Genomic DNA, 21020 nt, shown 5'->3' on the forward strand with positions numbered 1-21020 from the left:
ATCCTAGTATTGATCCAAGAGCTTGTATCAGTAGTATTGATACTTTAGGGATTGATCTGCCCACCCCTCATCTTGCTATTAGACTCTAATGTACTTTAAATCTTAACAAAACCAAAATTAAACCTGATTAAAAAAAAAGAGTGGGTATGCATATTTCTGTATTTTTATTTTTGTCTTGCAGGTTCCTGGAGCTTGTCAGGGATCATATTGTCCCTATTTACAGTTTCAGGGCCTTGAATTAACAGTTGTCAAGTGGCCCAGAAATTTATAGCACCACTGGTGGCTCTGGGTGTCAAAGTACTTTCATAGTGACAAAGTAAACCTCAACCAGGATGTGTCTGTGCCCAGAAGGGACATCTATGCTTAATGTCATAGCAGAAAGGCATTTTTGTGGCTGCTCTGATATGATGCGAGGGAAAAATGAATCCTGATCCTAAAAAAGGATGCACATTTTACCAGAGGTGTGACAAAGCCCTTGTCACAGGTCCAAGTCTTAAGTAATCCTCAAATCAAGGCTATGAAGTCCAGACTCAAGTCCAAGTCCTAAACTTTGAGTTTTAAGTCGCTAACAAGTCATGTCCCATTCAACCAATTTAATACAATTTCACAATTACATGTTTTGATGATCTCAGTAGTCTTTACTTCACTCTAAGCAATTATCTTTCATATAAGAGGTTTAAATAAGTCTCCCATCAAGAAAACAAGAGAAAAAGTTGATTAGCTGAACACATTTTAGCTAACAATTATTATTCTTAGGGTTTGGGCAGGAGTCATTCCACCTGTTCCTCTCTTGTGAACAGGTGAAGTCACAAGTCATTGGTGCCCAAGAGTGTTTTATTTTTATCCGTTTTGTCAAGTATAAATCAGTTTCATGACTGGAGTCTGACCCTAGTTCAAGTCACGTGACTCAGGTCTTCACCTCTGGAATTTACTCTGTACAAACACAGACTGTTTTTATTTTCATTGTTTTTTTGTTTTATGAAAGACAATTTTGTGCATGAAGACCAAAACATTTGTCTGTTCCTAAATACATTTTTGCTCATATAATACATAGATTACAAACGGTATGAAATCAGACCAAATCAAAAACATTCAATTCGATCAAATTCAACCTTCAATTCAAGAAAAATATGGACTATACTGGTCCATATTCTGCTTTGTAGTTTTCATTTTCACTGAATAAACACTGTTCACCCACCAAAACACAAACTACATTTAAAAAGTCTCAAACATTTTATTTTCTTAGCGTCATTTCACCTTATTGTTTATACTAAAATCATCAGCATTTCTTCACCTTTATATAACGCAGTCTTCAATATACAAGTATCAATAAGCATGATTAAAAGATCACAATGGCTTTGTTATGTCTGTGTTAAAGAATTTCCCATATCCTATTATATTAAAATATTCCATATATAGAGTCTGTATTTAAACAGAGGTTTAATAATAAAAAGTGAGTTCCCATACAAGGCAATTATAGAATTTAATCAGATTGGGAGTCTCATAAATTAAACAATCAGAAAAAAGAAATTAAACAGAACAGCAATGCCATCAGAGGTGTTCTGAATGTCCAGAGAGAAAAGATGACAGAGTTTCTGAAGGACAGATTAGACCAATGAAAAGAACTTTCCACTGTCCACACACATTCAAGGCAGCGATGACAGTGAGGTCGATCTGCCTTAAAACATCTTTAACCCTTCTGCCTTTAACAACAGAGTCTATGGATTTGTTCGACACACAATTATAATGAGTGAGAAATAAAAAGCACATGTTCTGTCCTTCGGGTACGATATTAGAGTGTTGTTAGAGCTCAGGTGTTCTGTATACAAATACTCCAGGTGACACCCAATAACAGTCTTTTAGCGCAGACATACGAACCTTCCTTATAAACCTAATCTTAGACAGACATACATACATACATACATACGTACATACATACATATGTTTGATTTGTTTTAGTAAAGACGACTGTGCTTTTTGAACAAAAACACTTAACACATCTGTTTGCTGCCTCTATCTGAGCGATACCTCAGTTAGACAGCATTGTTCTATGAGAATAAACACTGATCCATTCGATCATTGACACATGTAATCATCATCGTCGTGGATTTCTTGATTTTATTCTTCATTTGCTTCAGCTGGGTAAAAAGTGTCAAAAACGCATCTTTGTCTCTCCGTCCTCACACTGTCCGTCACTTAGTTTGATTTGAGTGACGCTTCACATCAGTTCAGTTTAGAAAGTTTTCCTCAGAGAGATGGTGGACCACAGCTGGAAATGAAGCAAGAGGCATCCTTGAGCCTGCCTCCCTCTGCTTTCAAGCGCACACATACACACACAGACGCACGCGCACACACACACGCAAACCATTTACATATATACCCACGCACATAGACTGATGTGCATCCTTGCTTCAGTGTTCGCTCATCTCCACAGTCCCACTGAAGATTATTTGGAGATTTGCTGTTGGAGGTGGAGCAGGAACTCATAGTATGACAGGGCCGACTCCGTTCGGTCCTCGATCATGTTCTGCATAAAGCTGGCTTTCAGCTGGCTCTCGTCCCTGAAAGTACCGAATGATGAAAGGGTGTGAAAAAAAGAATAATGAAGAAACATTGCTTTCAGTTGCACAGTTTTCATTTCAAAGTGACTTTTCAAGCCTTGTTTTACTTTGAAAACATTGAGGTTCTTTGGAGTGAACACTTTTGATTGACATTAACCCTCATTTCCCCCCCTGTGAAATCTACTACACTGCAGCACTCAGTAGTTTTCTTGTTTTTTTCTATTTTCTGTAACCTCATTGCTCAGTTTTCTGATTTTTTCCATTGAATCAGTTGTTACACTGATGGTTAAAATCATTTCAGTCACCACTCTTAATGTTCTCTCAGCCAGCTTCTGTTCATTCAGAGGAACAGACAGTAGACTACCTGCCCCAGAAGCTGAAAGACAAAGTAACTTCATAGCCAAAATGAAATACTGCCAGCAGCTGTTGGCTAATGTCCCCACAAAGGAAGTATATTCCATACTTTTCTTCCTACTTGAACGTTTACTAAAAAAAACAAACAAAAAAAAAAAAAACAATAAATAAACCCACCTGACGACATGCAGAGAGGGGAAGAATGGCCTCTGATCCCTCAGCCAACCAATGAAAGCTCTGGTTCTCTGTGACTCGGCGGTGTCCAGCTCTGGCAGCAGATACTATGAGAGAAGAGCAACAGTCAAGTTTTCATCATCAGGAGGAGGATGCAAGAGTTGCAGGAGTGAAACTGCAACATGAGGTTTACCTACCAGGTTATCAGGCACGGCAGCATAGTTGGGAACTCCCAGGACTTGTGTCAGGAAGTTGGGGTGGCAGTTCCGTCCGATCCACAGATACATCACCTTTTGGGATGAAATAAATAATAAAATATATTAAATTCACTCACAAATAAATAGCGTGTGTTGTAGCATCGAGTGCTATCAGTTTGAACACTTGCCCATCTCATTAGTGGGTCCTTGAAATATAAAAGATATAAAAACTGAAGCTTGTGCTCATGTTATAATTCAAAGCCACACTGGATAATAATGCTACTTCACTGGGTAAAATCTTTAAATATTAATTAAGCGTTTTTATAAAAGAAAAAGGTCCATCTGAAAATATTCTAAATCTCTCGTTCTTACTCAGGATTTCATCATAATTCAGCCTGGGTTAAGACATCGGCCTTGTTTTTCTGTTTGCTCGTTTCAAGTGCAAGGTATTTTAGAACATACTATTCCAGCGTCCATGATGAAAGCTCCTTCCCTGTTGAGCTTCTCCACAGACAGCTGCTGCACTCTGGGCTGGGGTATGGTCCGCTCGTTGATGTTCAAAGCTCCCTGAGGATGCGGGATAAAGAAGAAAAGGGAGATAGTTAAAAATAACTATCAGAATTACTGTTTCAAGTTCAGCCCGATGCAAAAAATAAACACCCTCGAGATTGAACTGTGAATTTACTAAAAGTTGTTTTTAAACACAAAAAATAATAATCTAAATCATAAACAAAACACAGAGATAAAAAAACAAAACATAAATAATCTCTCTTTGGTCTTTCTGAAACTTCTGCCTGATCCAGGTCACAACTTGTTTCACTGCTGCATTAGCTGAGATGTGCAGGTGCTGAATCATCCTCCTCACCTCATCGGTCAGATCGTCGACACGGTACAGAGCAGGGTGGATCATCAGCATGGTGTAGGCCAGTGGCTGGTACTTCAACTGACACATGGCAAACACCCGGTCATCCAGCCTGGTGCTGGTACCTGTCCTGAAGGCTTTCTGCAGGACACACACAAACACATGCAACTGGATCAACAAAGGCTCAATGGTTTACAAAACTTAATCCGGGGAGTAGAAGCATTTACTCAAGGGCTAGAAAGAGAAGCTAAACTAGTAAATTCACTAGGAAGCATAAGAATACAGAATATTTACCCTAACTCTTCACATATCTAAATTGTACGTAGGACTGAGTGTGTAAGGACTGGATTGTGTGAAAAAGCTGACCTGTTTGAGCAGCGCAAGGATGTAGAGGGGGAAGAGTCTGAGGCAGGCCGGGGCCAGCAGACCGGGCTGCTGGATGGTCAACACAGACTGCCGGTACGATGACAGCGAGTCAATGGCAGCGTTGGTCATCGCATCTCTGGCGTCACTCAGACTGGCTGTCACTGAACGGTCCACAGCTGCAGAGAGGGACACATTTACAGATGTCAAAAGTTTCTGACACTTTGGTGTCTCCTAGTGGCCGTAACAAAACTGACAGAAATAAACAGACAGTTCTCACAGGTATTTGTCTCGTTTCTCTTCTTGAATGAACTCTAACCATGTTGTGAAGGGTGTAGATGGGATTGTGAAATAATCTGTGATGGTATGAGTGGTTGGACTTTGTATGCATCCACATTTCTTATAACATCTAAGGACCAAAAATGTTTGCTGTGATATGCATGGTGGGAAAAATAATCTTTACAAAATTTGAGCGTGAAAGTTTAAATGTGATTTATGATCATTTTAAAACATATGTTGTTACTAGCTGTACATTGTAGTCTTTCTATTTTTTAATGCAACTTTAATAAGACTTTTAATATTGTGCACAGTAATGAACAGTTTAGAACAGCTGTGTGCCATCAGTTGAAGTGAGGAACAAATATCATCATTCATCATTTGGACTATCATTACATTTGCAATGGTAGTGTTGACAACAGCTGATGTTCTATGTTCAAACTAAATGTCAAACTCTTCTCGTCAAGAAAGCAAAACATGAGCAACTGTTCTCTAAGTGAGTGTGAGATGAACCCGGACAGATCTGACTGCTCAGTGTGCGATGGCTGCTAGGCAACCGCAGCTGTCACTACTCGTGTCCATCTGTCAGTGCTAATAACAGTCAAGTGGATGAAAACCTTCCACGACTATTTACTATAACAATGACGAATAATTTTCAGAGGGATGCTTTACAAAAATTCAAGTTTATCCATATTGCACACACACACGCACGCACGTCTTCTGAAGAAAACATTCATGTTGAAAACACTGATGTAATCAGATAATTGAAAAAGACAAAAGTCATGAAATACTGTATGTTTTATGTTACTTTCACTTTCCTGTGTCAAGTTACAATACACAACTATGTAAATCGTAAATACTGACTTTCAACAAGCAACAGGAAAGAAACACGCACAAACTGACTAATAAGCTAAACAAATAAATAAAAGTATGAGTTGTGATACATGGGTTGTGATTTTACCATGCCCACTTTTTCAGCTCAATTGAAATTATAAAGTTAGAGGCTATTGCAAGTTTTCTTCATGGGAAAACTTAAGGAACAACTTAAATTCTTATAATATAGATAATTTATTACAATAAAATTTAGGATTCAAAGCATTCGATGTTTTCAGTTCAACATGTATTTAACAAACTGTGCAACCTAAGTGGCAATGTCCTTAAATAGTCTCATCTGACGTGTTCCTTTGAAAGTGTTACATGATGCAGTACGTACCCATGCAAGCCAGCAGCCCAGTAATGGCTTGAACATCGGCCCCAGCAAAGATATCCGACAGAGAATTGACCACAGGGAGACACAAAGTGTGGACACGGATCCTCCTCTCTCCTGCAACAGAAAAAAGACATGTTATTTAAACAAAGGAGACAGATTCACTTTTTGTTATTATCACAGTAGATTTAAAAAAAAAAAAAGGAAACAATTTTGGCTGTGCGTGTGTGTGTGTGTGTGTGTGTGTGTATACCTTTGCTGGAAGTGTAAAGCAGGGCGGCCTGGAAAGAGACAACCTGCATGTCGTCCAAGTTTTCCTCGATGGACATCTGAACTGCAAAGCCAGCATCTGGGTTCACGTTAGGGAGGGACAACAGGTCTGTGGACCGCACAAAGAAGTTTCCGTGGAACGTGTGGATGGATAGACCTGCAGAGAGACAGACAGATGAAATCTATCAAACTGGAATCATAGCGCTAAACTGCAAAAAAGCCACCATAACAAAAACTAAACTTTTCCTGGACTCTAGAGACATAATGTTTTCTCCAGAATGACTGAGAGTTCAATCTTTAATGTCAAATATCCATCAGGGACATTTTAATGCACTGTATTTAGGTCAACGCTCAACCGAACTCCAGCTCTTACAACAACCGACCTTTGGTGCAGCGTATCCTCATGACAGCCTCAAAGCCGATCTTCCTGGTTAAGTATCTCTTCAGATCCTTCTGGAAGCGCTCCACCTGAGCGGGGTTATGCTGGTGGTGGTAGGAAGGGTAGTAGTGAACGCTCCCTGCTGAGTATCTGGATATGCAGCCTGGACGAGAGAAGACACAGAAGAGGAGAGATGAGGCAATGCTTAAATAATGATTGTGTTATTTTTGTCTCATAAAGAAAATAAATAAATAACCCAATCCCCCTCCCTTTCCTTCTGTTCCTTTTCTTCCAACCACAAAATAACTAGATGGTGAATCATAAATTTATCAAAATTTGCAGTATCAGGTCAAAGTATTTTATACTGAGCAATAAACATGTAAAACATCAGCAGTCCAGTAAACCCTCCTTCCTTCTATCCTCCCTCTCTCCTTCATTCAGTGCGGGACTCACCAAGCGATGCCAGGTCACAGTATTGGGAGCTGAGCAGGAACAGGTCAACAGCCACCTGCTGGCCAGAGCAGTCCAGAGCCAGCTTCTTGTAGAAGTCTGTCGCTGGGGATAAGTGCTGGATGTCCTGAGAGGAGAACATATAAATTAGGCGCATGAGCTCTAAATCTGAACTTAATGCAACTACCCAGAAGTAGTTCAAATCCAGAAGTTTTTCAAGATCTAAATATTGCTGAAAAGAACATATTTGTCTGGAACGGTGGTCCTTTAGCTTCATCATTACCCTTTGAAACGGTCATGCTATGAAAACCATGACGTTAACCTAATTCGGCTTTGTTTGTCTGTGCAATTTAGGGTCTGGCTTAAATTGCCATGAAAGTGCTAAACAAGCAGACAAAACAATAATCAGCTATACATAATAATACAGGTTGTAGGAGTGATGGGTAATCATTAACCTGCCATAAATAAAACCATTAATGGGTCATGTTTGGAAGCTTTGCAGCAACTGATCATTATCCTGTCTTCAACAATTTCCATCTTAAATTTTAAAAAACCTCTATTTTTTGTGTGATTAATTGAAATACAAGTTCACTGCCTAAGGCACTGCCCACATAAATAAAATTGATATCATAGCACTATAATGAGCATCCTCAATAATTGTAGTTTTATTTCGTCAAAACATCTAATGTGACATCTGGAGTAACGAAGCTGCTGTACAGCTCTTTAATCCTATTGAATGCTGTCCTACGCACTTGTCCTGGAGAGACATCATCATCACATCTCTTACCTTGGCAGATGCCCGCTGGTTGGGGTCCTCTCTGGACTGGAGTGCCCCCACACCGAGGTTGGGCAGTTGCGTCTGAAAGACAGACATGCGCCCTCCTGTGGGCGACAGCAACTTGAAGGCTGCTTGCAGAGCTGATCCCAGGGCAGATTGGGTCTCCATGGTCTTTTCAAATAAACTTGGCAGACTCTTAAGCAGATCCTGCACAAGCTGAAAAACAAATACAGGGTATGAGTTTTATTTTTTTGACCCATTATTGATCCCAAAGTGGGAAAGGTGTGGAATCATATTCACGTTCACAACACAGCTTTAATCAAGGTGAAGTGTCTTACTTCTTTGCATTCATTGAGGTTTACTAGAAGGCTGTCTGGTGTTGGTAAAAAGATGTCTGTGAAGCACAAAAAGTTATTATTTAAACAAACATAATACAGTCATATGACACAATGATATTACAATAGTGATGACACTCATTTTTAATAGTGCAAATACTACAAACTGATTGATTTAATAAATCATTACAACAAAGCACTCATCTTGATGACATCTTTTTGATTTTTAACACATTTGAAGATTTGCATCCAGGTGAATGTTTTGAGAATTTTCACACAAGTGTCACAGAAGCAGACGCCCACAGTTCCTAAAAACTGCATACATCACTCTCCCGTTTACTGACCCAGGCCAAGTAGCATATTTCTGCAGTAAGTTTGCAGACAACTGGTGTCAAGCTGCAGTAATATTGAGTGTGTGGCCTTTGCTGTCGTGTGTGTCTCACCTTCGATGTCTGACACGATGAGCATCTGAGGCTGGGAGAGTCCCTCCTGCAGGTTGTAGAAGTGGATGGTGCTGTCGAAGGTGATGAAGCCTACTTTTGTTCGCGAGTCTCCAGGAAGCCTAGGACATACACACAAACAGTTACATTAACACATTAGCACTTTGGCAACAGGGATGATCTTCTTTCATCTTTATTAACAAAGACCTATATCAACCTCACAGTTGAATGAATATAAAGGAAAATCATTTATTCCTATTAATAAAGTGCAATCATGTACAATTAAATATCTTCTGACCAACCTGATTTATACCAGTTCATCTACACATGAATTGTCAAACATCTAAACTGAGTTCGTGTTTCGGTCCTCTGTAGCCTTTAAAAGTACTATGAGAAATTACAACAACTTCCGTAATAACATGGAAATTAAAAGTTGTACATACGCATTGATATTGTCCAGCAGTGATTGACAGAACACATTCAGGTAGCCTGTCTCCACTGCATTGTGGGATACATCCAGTACGAAGAGGTAAACAGCAGGCTGCGGTGGCCTCAGCTGTAGAAAAATCAGGGCAAACACAGAGACACACATCAATCACAAACTTAGATTACTATACAATTTGTACACAAATCTGAGCATGCCCATAACTGTTCAGATCAACAAGAATAACCTCAATGAAGCTGTTGAAACCCACCATGTATTCTGAAGGAGCAATGAACTCAATAGTGGCGTTCTGGACCTCCGGTCTTTTGTGTGGCTCTCCATATGATCTGCTGACTGGGTTGTACATAAATTCCTCTGGAACTACACACACAAACGCACGCACAAACACACACACAACATTCAGCAAGATTTTAGTATTAAATGATCTACCATGTACTTTCTGTGCAATTTAATTCCCGATTTAAAAAGATTTGTATCCACTTTAAATGCATGCCTTTATGCACTGCATCATTATCATTTAATCACAATAAGAAATCATCATATAAAAAGCAGACAACTTCTTTCTTTCTTTTTCCTTAATCTAACTACATAAAAAGTCAAAACGTCAAAATCTCTTCTTTAAGAAAGATCTGGCCAAAAAGGCAATATTAGAACATTTCTTCAAAAATAAATACAAACCAGGCACGAAAAGGCTAGGACGATCTTCACACGCTACAAATATACAAAATACAACAGATGTATAAACGTGTGTGTTTCTAAAACTATCTAATACAAAAGTAAAACTTGAGTTTTTCTTGTGACACCAAACTACCCTAAAATCTCAGTGTTGGGTTCAAGGAAACTTCTCTGGTTTTCACACAGTAAAAAACAAACACTAAGGTTTTGTTTTTTTTCATCAAAATTATCTCTGACGAACTGCGCCTTTCTGATGTCAATGTCATGCCCAAACTATTTCATATGACTGTTGCTTAACAGACATAACTTTATTATAGAATGTTTATTACATGAATTTCCCCTAGGGGATAAATAATGTATCTATGTAGGTCATCACAACCAGCTCCTTAAAAAAAAAATGGCTCTTCATTTTCTCCATTTGTTACTTAACAGAAAGTTCATTTTGCTGCTGTATTAGTTCTGACTGTTGTCAAGTGCCTCCAGCGTTCTCACTGACAGTAGCCCTTTCAGATCATCATAACTCTTTCATCACACCTCTCCCCTTTCTTACCATCATTAACCCGATAGCAAAGGTTGCACTTCCACCTCCTCTGGTCCAGGAAAGAGACGAAGGGGTTGATATAGGTTCTGCATGACCGACATCTGACAATAGTGCTGGATGTCACCACGGGAAGCTGCTGCAAGAATAAAACCACAAAACAAAACCAGCCTGTGTGAGAAGTGCCTCCAGGCAAGCTCATTTTCTCAATTCCAGCCCATTGTAATTGGCATTCCAATTTCACTGTCGCTGTCCACGTTGTGCAACGTCTCTGTTGTTTGTCCTCAGTTAACACAGAAATATACACAAATTCACCCTGACAGATTTTGCCCTGAGGTGTATTTAGTCAGATCCTATTCTGAAAAAAAGGCATTGAGAGGATTCTTAGAGTTTAATCAGTGAAAGTCTGATGTAGTAATTTTATTTAAATCTAAGACACATAATTAAGGCTGTACATGATTTTTAAACTTGTTCAGCAAGAGTTTTATTACATACTAATAATTTATCCTGGCATCACCTTCCTTCATGTTGATGTAATAAAACAAATACAGATTCACACCCTAGCTGCCTCGTGATTGAACAGTGAAGAACCAGTGACCTCATGTACATCAATGGCTCTGAAGTCCACTGCCTATAAAGGTAAAAAGAGGTATATTAGCAACCTTTATATACTATTAACTATATTTTTGTTGGGACTTGAATTACTGAACATTCTGTTACAAGTCACTCACAATGTTTCCATACAAAACAAGAACAAAGAAGAAACCAGAAGAATCAGGTTGATCGATTTTGCATTTTATAATTTTGGATACGAGGATGCACAGCAACGTGCTGCTGCCACAGAGATACTTTCCCTGTCAAACATCTTTCTCATTAACATGCTACGACTAGTGATAGCCTGGTTAAGCCCATACATTGCCAGAAAAATGTGGTTATCCCAGGAAAAATATAGTTGTGTTTACCATGTTCCTCTTAATACCCTATCCCAACTTAGTAAACCAGGTTTCACATTTACATGAAATCTAATAAGTTGTTGTACATCCTATGACTGATGCGCATGCACATTAAATATTGAACAAAGGTGTTACCGAGAGGTCTTTGAAGGGGTGGAGCAGCAGGCCCAGCGGCATCTTGGCTTTATTGAGCAGAGACTGGGTTTGAGGGATACTACTCAGTGTACAACGGAAAACCCTGGAGACACACAAACACAGAAGGTCATTGTACTTGAACTGCATGAGGAAGGATCATGTTGTCTCTGGTATTTCATGTGTACCAGCACATTATGTGGGCGACTAGCTTATGTTGATGGATGAAAACATAAATGATCATCTGGAGGTTTAATCTACATCAAATGAAATTGCCATGCTTTAAATTTCTACAAATAACGTCACTGAGTGCAAGTTCATGCTTATGCTGATCTACTGGAAATGTGTCCAGTAACACAAATGGCAACCAAACCACAGGTAGCTAGTGCTTCTCTGTAAGTCTTAATTTAACAAGCAAAAGTGTAGAAAGCATAGTTTGAAAGATTAGTGTGTGTTAAGTGGAAATACTTAACATCAGAATAATATCAATTTTAAAGAACAACCACATAATCAATTGAAAGGGAATAAATATAGACATGGACACTTGGAGATTAGTCCACCGTGTCTTACTCTGGGTTGCAGTTAATCTTCTGCAGGTCCTGGGGCAGGCAGGGTGTCGGGGCAGGGATCGAGCTTGGTGGCAGCAGGTTCCTCTCCTGGAGCAGGTTGACCACTCTCAGGGCCTCTGGGGTGGTAGACTGGAGGCTCATGGCTGCCAAGGACGGGCTCAGCTGGGCCGGCCCTGGGCCACCCGGTGGCTGAGAGAAGGAAAAACAGCAAGTTACAGAGTTGATCTATATCCCAAATGTCAAATCATTTAGTATGGATGGCCACCAACGCTTTGATGGACTGGTGTAGATTCTGTGACTGCATCCAAATCTGACTGCTTTGTAGTCAAAAGGATTTAATATTGAAGAATTTTTATCTTGTCATAATGTAGCCAAAATAACACCAAAAAAAACAGCAATCAGCCGCATATTTCAGCAAACCAATATGACAAATTGATCCTGAAAAAAGTAAACAATAAAAATATATCACATAAGAAATAAAGCAAACTGTATGTTGGTTCTGTCACACCTTAACATACTGTTAACATTTTGCTTCTACAAATGCATTATACATACACATCGAACATTTCCATATACTCTTTCTTGGGTTTTGCAGGGTTTTGCATGTAGCAAATGCATGACAGAAATAGCAGAGCACATTGCTCCACAACCACGAAGAACATGTTTAAAAAAAAGTATATGCAAAATGCTCTAACAGTACAACAGTTGGTACAGGCCTGTGACTTCCCTCTCACCTGCTGGTATGGCTGATGTGCTTGAGTGTAAGGCTGTGTGGCAGCTTGCATCGCAGGGTGCATGGGGGGGGCGGCATTGTGGGGAGCCGTGGTGTTCTGGTACCCAGGGGGGAGAGAGGGGTAGTGGCCCAAGTGTCGACCAGGTGGTCCAGGCTGGGGCGGGCCAGCTGTGGAGGAAAAGGAAACAGAAATAAGTCACTGATTAGCAGGGATTATTGAAAAAGTGAAAGGTTTAGAATGATAAGGCTGGTTTTATTCTATATTTTTCTTCCAAAACCAACAACACATTTGGTGGCTGATGAGTATCTGAAACAGCACGACGGTCTATGTGGGACTCAAAATGTGTTTCGTGATAATCACAGAACATGTTACCCAGTGTAATGATTTAGCTCACTGATGTGTTTTCAATAGTTTGTGGAGAACAATGGAGGTCAGTGGCTCAGTAGAATAAGCAACATCAGCTCTGGCTACAGACAATAGTTGTTATCAATTCATTGTTGGTCTTCGTCTGGGATTTGTTGACAATAACAAAAGTATAGAATATTGCTAGACATATCTTTTAAAACTAAGACAATGAGCGATTTGTAATTGCATCCCCCAAACACTGTAATATGAATTGAAAGCCATTTGCCCATTTAATGCATATGTAGCTGCTATGAAACCCCAGAAATTTGGTTGGTGTGAAAAGAAAATGGCCTTACCCATTTTGTTGTCAACATGATTATAGCTGTTTGATGCTTGGGGGCCATTGCCAGCCACAGTTCCTGTTTCAAAGCAAACACAGATGTGATAGTAATGATTTTAGTGACACTTTTCAATTTTCTATTTCTGTTCCAGTGTGCCAACCACAGACGGCGGGGATGCGGGATAAAATGAACTACAGTGCAAGATACGTACATGATATACACAAAGAGGTACTAAAGCACAACATTATCGACAATACTAAAGATGATGCTGATGATGGAAATTGATGCATGATGTTTTGAGGAAACATTTCTACTTTGGTGCTTGTACGATGTTTATTCAGAGGTCATATGGGAGATATGGTGAGACTGGATGACAAGAAATATATGTTACCAGGGATGCACCCATACAAAAAAAAGTACTGGACTAAAGAAGCACTAATACCCAGCCCTATCTTACACCCGGCGCAAAGCAAAACGTGAGTGTCTTTACTAGTTTACGACAGACAAAGTTGTAATTTTTCCATCCAGCATCTACGTTGTTTAAACAGCAAATGCACTACACCATTCGCTTTGGACTGCTAAAATAGATCCCTCTACGTAAGGCAACAAATTAGGTAATTTCTTGATAATTTTCTTATTTCCTGCAATGTTCTGTAAAAGTAACAGACTGGAGCTCAGCATCAGCTGATTCTGTAGAGCTTCATATCTGTTATCAGTTTAAGTGATTTAAAAAGAAAAAAAAAAGAATCAGTGCATCCCTGGATACAATGGAAAACAGCAGAGAGAGGACAAGATGGGCACCACAGCACTGACACGGCATCTAACAGCTACTGACAGATTTGGCCACACCTGGACATTCAATATCCCCCTCCTGGCAGTCGGGCTCAGTGGGGGAAAGAGTGCTGTTAACAGCCGCCCCACACTGAGCTGGCATGTAGAGGAAGGAGGGGAGGGAGGGAAATAACGGAAGGTGATCAGAAAAAAAGTTTGTAAAAATGACAGTTTTTGGTCCAAAGTGATATGATATCATGATCATCACAGGCAGCACTCTCACTTTACAATCAACACAGACCCACAAAATGTTCGTATTTCAAACATTTCATTATCATCACATAACAGTGTTTCCCATACATTGATTTATATCATAATATCAACACTGACCACCATGCATTGATTTTCTCTCTTTTTTTTCACTACTCCAAATGGGTAAAATCTTATTTCATTGTAGTGCTGCATACAGCCTCCCCAACCTGACCTGAGTCAGTGAGGGATGTTATCTGTTTGGCACAAATTGAAGCAATGGAGCTGTATACATTGGTCATTTATATATTTGTCAAATAGTACTTGACAATGAAAATATTTGCAGTGGAGCACCTTATACAATATCATTTAATAATTCATTTAAGAAAGCCGCTGGCACCTTTAAGACCACTCAAATTGAATTACCAATTATAAAAAATGTAAATAAATATACAAAGTAATCCAACAAATATATACTCACTGTCATACTTACCGTCATAAACAAAGACAAAGCACAATTAAATGTGTCAAGATTTAAAACAAACTAAATTTAAAAAAATCTTACCATCAGCTTTGGGGGGTGGAGGTGTGGCATTGGCCATTGGGGGTCCAGTGGGAGGTGGTGTAGGTTTCATGGCTAGTGGTGGGCCTGTAGGTGGGGGTCCTGTAGTTGGGAGCCCATAGGGAAGTCTGCTTGGCTGGTATGTTTGGGAAGCCATGGGATTCATTGGAGGAGGGGCAGTGCCTGGTGATAAAGACCTTGTCATGGCTCCAACTAATGATTATTTTCTTCACAGACTTATGCATGTTTATTTAATGTATTGATACATTTTAATTTTACTTTTTGATGAATCACTTACTCTCATACATAAAAAAGTGAACAATGTTCATCACAATTTAAATATCAAAAAGTCCACAATTTAAAGCTAGAAGCAGCACTATTTTTCATCTTTGTTTGTTTGCATCATATATCAAAGCTGTTGAATAATTTTTTTTCAATTTACTTATTGCTTCAGCAGTAATTCTTGTGAGATGACAACACTTTGTTGTTGGTGAGGTAATTTAGGAAGAGTTATGACCTCTAAAATCATGTTACTGTGTGGTGTAAAACAAGAGTAGTATGTGGTGTTGTCACATATCATGTGGAAGACAGATATGAGGCATCACAGAGGTGTTGTAACATTATAAGTCTGACTAGAGGCGACAACAGCTGGTGGCACTACTGACCCACAGCAAGCTAATGTGAGCGCAGCTGAATAACGAGTAAAATAAATTTACTATTTCGCACACAGTGCATTTTTGCATTTTATATTGATGTTGTAACATTTCACATTTATTCTTAAACATGTTACTGATGAAATACTTAGTGACTGTTAATACTGGAGACTAAGCAATATAGACCTGCGCACTTAATTGAGCAAGATGATTGTGGCTGGTGGTGAAATGTGTAACCTTTCAGGACGAAAAAGGCAAGAAAGCAGTCAATAAAGTATACATCTCAACAAAAACCAAATCAAATCTCCAGTTAGCCACCATTTTCACTTTCAACATTGTACTGAGTAAAAAGTTCCAAATGGTGCTGCTGGGGGAAAGGTCACTAAACTCAAGCAGACTCTTATTGTTGGCGGTGTGAATGTGAATGGAAATTTTCAAGCCAATCTGATCTGATGAAGACTGAGAGATATGCTGCTAACGGAGGCAACCATGTGCCCCCCGATTCAATGTATTAAAGATGGCTTTCAAAAAAATCAAGGTTAATTTACAAAGTGATATGACAAATCATGCAGACATTGTTACACAGATTACACAACCAACTTTTATCATGCTCATATCATTGAGCAAAACTACTTCCTTTAGAGAAATGTTCATGACTAGTAGGCATACACAGTTGCTAAGATTCTCTATAAATTGTCTTTTGTTTTTGACATTATGAGCTAACTACTTCTCAGTGGAGACAACCCCTAAACTCCCATAGCGAGAAATTAAACTACTACCTGCATCCATCAAAATGTTTTAAATGCCCTGGAGATAACTGTTGTGTGCATTCTGCTTGAATCATCAGTAGAAAACAATCATGTAAAATATACAACCAGCATCAGAAACTAAAATTGAAATCTGAATTTTGTCCTAAAAGCCACGTCATAGTGCTACATAAGAATCAGGTTGGAAACAATAAAATTCTTTTTTGAACTTTGTACAAATTGAGAGTGAATGAGACTGTGCCTGGGAGGGAGCCAGAGGCAACAGCTAGCCAACATGTTCAGTGTAGGAGCAGAGGGCAATGTCCAGCTCCAACATATCAGCAATCTAGATATGAATATCTGCAGCACGTCACTGAAAGAAGACAACGACGGTAAACAGACACAAGACACAATAATCTTGCTATAGGAATGTTATTAGAAGGGGACAGTGTAGGGTGTTTTAGAAATACAGACTATGTTTAGTCCATGTTTTAAAAATAATTAAAGAAATTAAGTGATGGTGCAACTCCTGAGATTAACTGGCTAAAGTTCACTGCTCTTATACTTTGAAACTTGAAAGATGATTCATCTTTTCATTGATTTCACCTGAGGAGTGCCTGCATCATAAGTGTGCTACAACTCAGAATTGTTGCCTCATCTTCATGTGATTATTTTATCCTTCATTTGAAAGTAAAATTGTATCGTGCATTTGGATTGTACACTGATTGTTACAAGTTTGGCTTTCAGTGGAGCTTTTGCGTTCCTACCTGGCTGGATATATCCATGCAGAGAGGTGGGGGGCATCCTGGGGCCTGGAGGTTGGGTGGCACTATGGGACACGTGGGCTGGTGGTGCAGAGCTGTAAGCTGCCGATGACGGTGGTGGCAGCACTGCAGAGCTTGAAGCTGTGTTCACATGATTTGCAACAGGGCCGCGGGGAGGGGTGCTCATGGAGCTGGGTGGCCCCATTGGTGGGCGAGCTGTGTTGTACTGCCATGTTGGAGCCACGGGCTGCGGCGGGTTTGAGTAGTAGTTACCAGAAGATGCAGCAGGAGGGGGGGGTGTGGCCTGTGCAGGGGGCAGCCTGGGACCAGGGCTGGGGCTGGCAGACTGAGGAGGGGTATGAGATGGAGGACCTCCCATTGGAGGCCTCGTCAACAGTGGCTGGCCTGGGGAAGCTGGGTAGGAAGTGAGTGGTGGGCCAGGCTGGTAGGAGCTGACAGGGGGAACAGGCTGGTATGCCCCAGAGGGGTAGAGTCCAGGGCCGGGAGGTGCGGGAGCTTTGGCCTGCATTGGATTGTAGGCTGGTTGGTGGGTCATGCCATAGCTGACCCCTGGCAGCTGCTGTAGGGCAACTGGATTCTGTGACGGACCTGGAGACCAGAGGAAGAAAATATTCTAAACTTCTAACTAATGTCAACTTCATATTAAACATTCTTTTTTTCTTTTAAACTGTTCACCATTAATGCTGTCACTGTATTCAGAAAAAAACAAACTATTGGGCTCCCTCTTATGTACCAGATACCAAAATGTGCACAAGGGTTGCAGTTCTCTAGGTTACAGTCTTCTCATGCTTGAGCAGAGCCATTAGGGAACATTTCTGTAAGGTAGCCTTATGTTCGAAAGCTTAAAAGCTGAGCCATTAGCTTCCCAGATAGATGAAGCCAGCAATGTTACAGATTCCATGTGTGAAAGGGCTCTTGCTTATGAGCCAAGTACCTTTTAATTAAAGCAAATCCTTGTATTTAAATCTGTTCAAAAAGATACATGAAAAACAGGTGGCACAGTAATGGTAGTGACGACACCGGGTGAAAAGCACTCAGATCCACCAAATGACCAATGAACTGAAAGCCCAGGGTCTAATCTCTTTACCTGGATTTAAATCAACATGATCTGTCCTCGCTGAGAGTAAGTGTGGAGCTCTGAACTAAGTCTGGCTTTGTTGAACACAGCAGTAGTAAAACACCAAACATACTTGTACTACAGGTACAATTAAAAATGCTTTGATTGTATATTTTGCAGATACCAAACTAAAACCTGGCAATTGTTTCTCAATTTCCTACATACCAAATGTAAACACCAAGAACAGTGTCATGCATAGCAGATAATCTTGCTAACAGCAAAAACACTGATCAGAAATACTTATGAAATATAGTCAGTAGGAAAAAAGAAAGAAAGGGTCAGAGTGACAATTTACATCAATAATTGTGTTACCTAAATAATGATCTAACAGGCATCAGTGCTTAAATTGCAGCATCAGTATACTGCTGCCTGGACCCTAAATGAATACATAATGGAAACAGATTCACTACTGTCCACTCCTGCACTATATAAGTGGAAGCAAAGCTAAGTCGGCAGAGTGAGAAGGGATTAGAAAACAACTCTTCTCAATGAGCAAAGATAGATGAAGGCACATAATCCACCACAAATCTTTGTCCTTCCTTAGAGCAGGGAAATTTTAACAACTAAAGCTCCCAGTCAGTTTCAGCTCCTGTCCAATCAGAAAGAGCCTGATGTGGAATAATACCTCTCAGCTAAATAGAAATCAACCTGCTGAAGGGTAAAACATAAATGAAGTTAGTTTAATTTTTAAAAGAGGGTTGAAATGGTAAATATCTGGTTAATGTCTGTCTGGAGAAGTTTAACTCCAACCCTAAAACTCGTAATTCTTGTTCAAATGAGGGCTTTTAAGAGGAAGTGGGATACTGCAGTTATTAAAAATGCATCCCCATCATTTCACTTATTTACTGTATCTTTAACTTTGCTTGTGTAAAGTTTACTAGTGAGTCAACCAAGGAAGCCTTTACTATTGTAGTCTTTGGAAGAAAATCAAACATGAGAAAACTCAAGTGAGCTTTTGTGGGCCTGCAGTAGGTAGGCTCAGGTACAGTTGCCTTTGGTCTATATACATGAAACTTACAGACAAACTATATTATGCTCAGCAGTTGTGGAAATCACATGGGACATGTGGACTCATTTTGGTGCAGCACTATATAAATGAGATACATGCTGATCACTTTCTCATTGCTGACTACAAAGCTACTTCAGCTTTGATTTATTATTTCACCTTTAAGATATCCTATGATAGGAATTAATTTACAAATATTGTTCTGAAAACTCATCCCATTCAGCTTTAGTGGCACGATTTGTTTCTATTGTCAGAAAAACACCCTGTTTCCACATTGATCAGAGCTGGATTAACACCTTTTAATGACTATCTAATTCTACGGAGATAGGAATAAGACTAGAGGCAAACTCAATAAACATTTGGAAGTTCAGACATACATTTATCTGCAGGTTTGGAAAATCCAACTGCTATATTACAACCTCTGTCTGCAGTTGTTTCCTCTGCCCAGTACAAGACAGCTGCCTCATACATACACATCGGTAAGAAATGCTGCTGAAAACTGCACACAATCACACTTTTGTCAACTGTCACTGACTGCGATTATATTGTTTTTCCCTCAGCTTTCATGGAAATCCATTGGAAATTCTTAAGTAACGTTAAATTGAAGTAGGCAATAGGTTGAGCCTGGAGAAATCACTGCAGCAACTTATCTGGATCATCCCCAATGTGCCACATGTACAGTATAACGTACAACGCAAACACACCAGGGCTATTTAGTATGCTAAAAACGTATTGTACAACAGCAAGGGAAGTTATAAATCTACAAATGGGAATACTCAGTGTCAATGAAACTAAACAAGAAAAACCTGAAGGAAACAGAAGCGAAAAGACAAGCAAAAGCTCGTTAAGTGGTTTAATATGATAGGAAAATTCTGGCTAACCAAGCAACCCTACGGGCAAGAATACAAGTGTTAACCAATGGGTGCGATCATATCATCGCCGAAATGTTTAGCGTTTACACCTGGCTCAAAAGTTATGATGAGTGTTCATCCTTCTGTTTGTCAACTTGTTAGTTTGCTACCTCGAAAACCCAAAGGTAAAGAACACTGGCAAAATTTGGTGAGCAAAATAGTTTTAGCGTACCTTTACGATAGCAACTATTTTGGACATTTTAAGTCAGTGAAGTAAATCAGCTCAAGATTAACCACCGTTATCCCTGCATAACTGTGCCTGACAGCTCGCTCTTGCTTGGGTACCTTAAGTTACAGCGTTACTAAGCAAAGCAGTTAGCCAGCAGTTAGCAAATAGCCACAGAGACAAGATCCACTACCTACTGCTAGTGTTAGCTTGTTAGTTGCTTTGATGGAGCCTCCGCCTTGAACTAACTTTACCTTAATTTAAACGTTACTCACCATTCGCATATGCTTGTCCCGTCCCTGTCCCATTCTGAGAGTTGAACCCCGCAGTTGACATCTTGAAACAGACACCAGGATCTAATTTAGAGGTGCTTGGTCGGCGAATAGCTAGCTGCGTCTTTAGCTAGCTAACTAGCTGGCAGTCGCGGGGTAACACTCAAACCTGTGGCTCTGACGATGTGACGTTTAGTCAAAGCCTCGCCAACGGCGACTTATCCTAGTTTCTTTTTAAAAAAAGTTAATTAGCTGACTTGCTGGCAATCACAGGGCCATGGCTCTTACCGAAACCCCGTTCAACTAGCTACGGGTGAGTAACGACAGGCCTTGTCAGAGTAATCGTGTGAGACACTTCTCCTCTTTCACCGGAAGTTGGGATCACCCAGCAGGATCAACGTAAA

General features: G+C 39.9%; 1 protein-coding gene across 4 annotated transcripts; it reads right to left on the minus strand.

Annotated features, from left to right (window-relative positions):
- Positions 1–1214: 1214 nt before the first annotated feature.
- sec24a (SEC24 homolog A, COPII coat complex component) lies at positions 1215–21011 on the minus strand. 4 transcript variants are annotated; one of them, XM_087175807.1, is made up of 24 exons: positions 20620–21011; positions 17127–17732; positions 14964–15143; positions 13394–13456; positions 12693–12859; positions 11960–12147; positions 11393–11495; positions 10864–10935; positions 10317–10440; positions 9342–9451; positions 9090–9202; positions 8650–8768; positions 8210–8265; positions 7881–8087; positions 7097–7220; positions 6648–6806; positions 6248–6421; positions 6001–6111; positions 4515–4690; positions 4152–4289; positions 3749–3853; positions 3287–3379; positions 3093–3196; positions 1215–2561 (listed from the first exon to the last, which is right to left on the minus strand). In XM_087175807.1, the coding sequence occupies exons 1-24, from the start codon at positions 20678–20680 to the stop codon at positions 2447–2449; spliced, it is 3468 nt and encodes a 1155-aa protein (XP_087031933.1). In that variant the 5' UTR covers positions 20681–21011; the 3' UTR covers positions 1215–2446. The 4 variants fall into 4 exon arrangements, with proteins under 4 accessions (XP_087031933.1, XP_023268833.1, XP_087031935.1 ...); XM_023413065.2 differs by having other exon boundaries at positions 10317–10443; XM_087175809.1 differs by lacking the exon at positions 10864–10935 and having other exon boundaries at positions 20620–21010.
- Between the last annotated feature and the right edge of the window lie 9 nt (positions 21012–21020).

This window comes from Seriola lalandi, unplaced genomic scaffold (assembly GCF_002814215.2).
Source record: "Seriola lalandi dorsalis isolate HSWRI2012SDOR001 ecotype SW California unplaced genomic scaffold, Sedor1 jcf7180002054502, whole genome shotgun sequence".
In the NCBI taxonomy this organism is placed as follows: domain Eukaryota; kingdom Metazoa; phylum Chordata; class Actinopteri; order Carangiformes; family Carangidae; genus Seriola; species Seriola lalandi.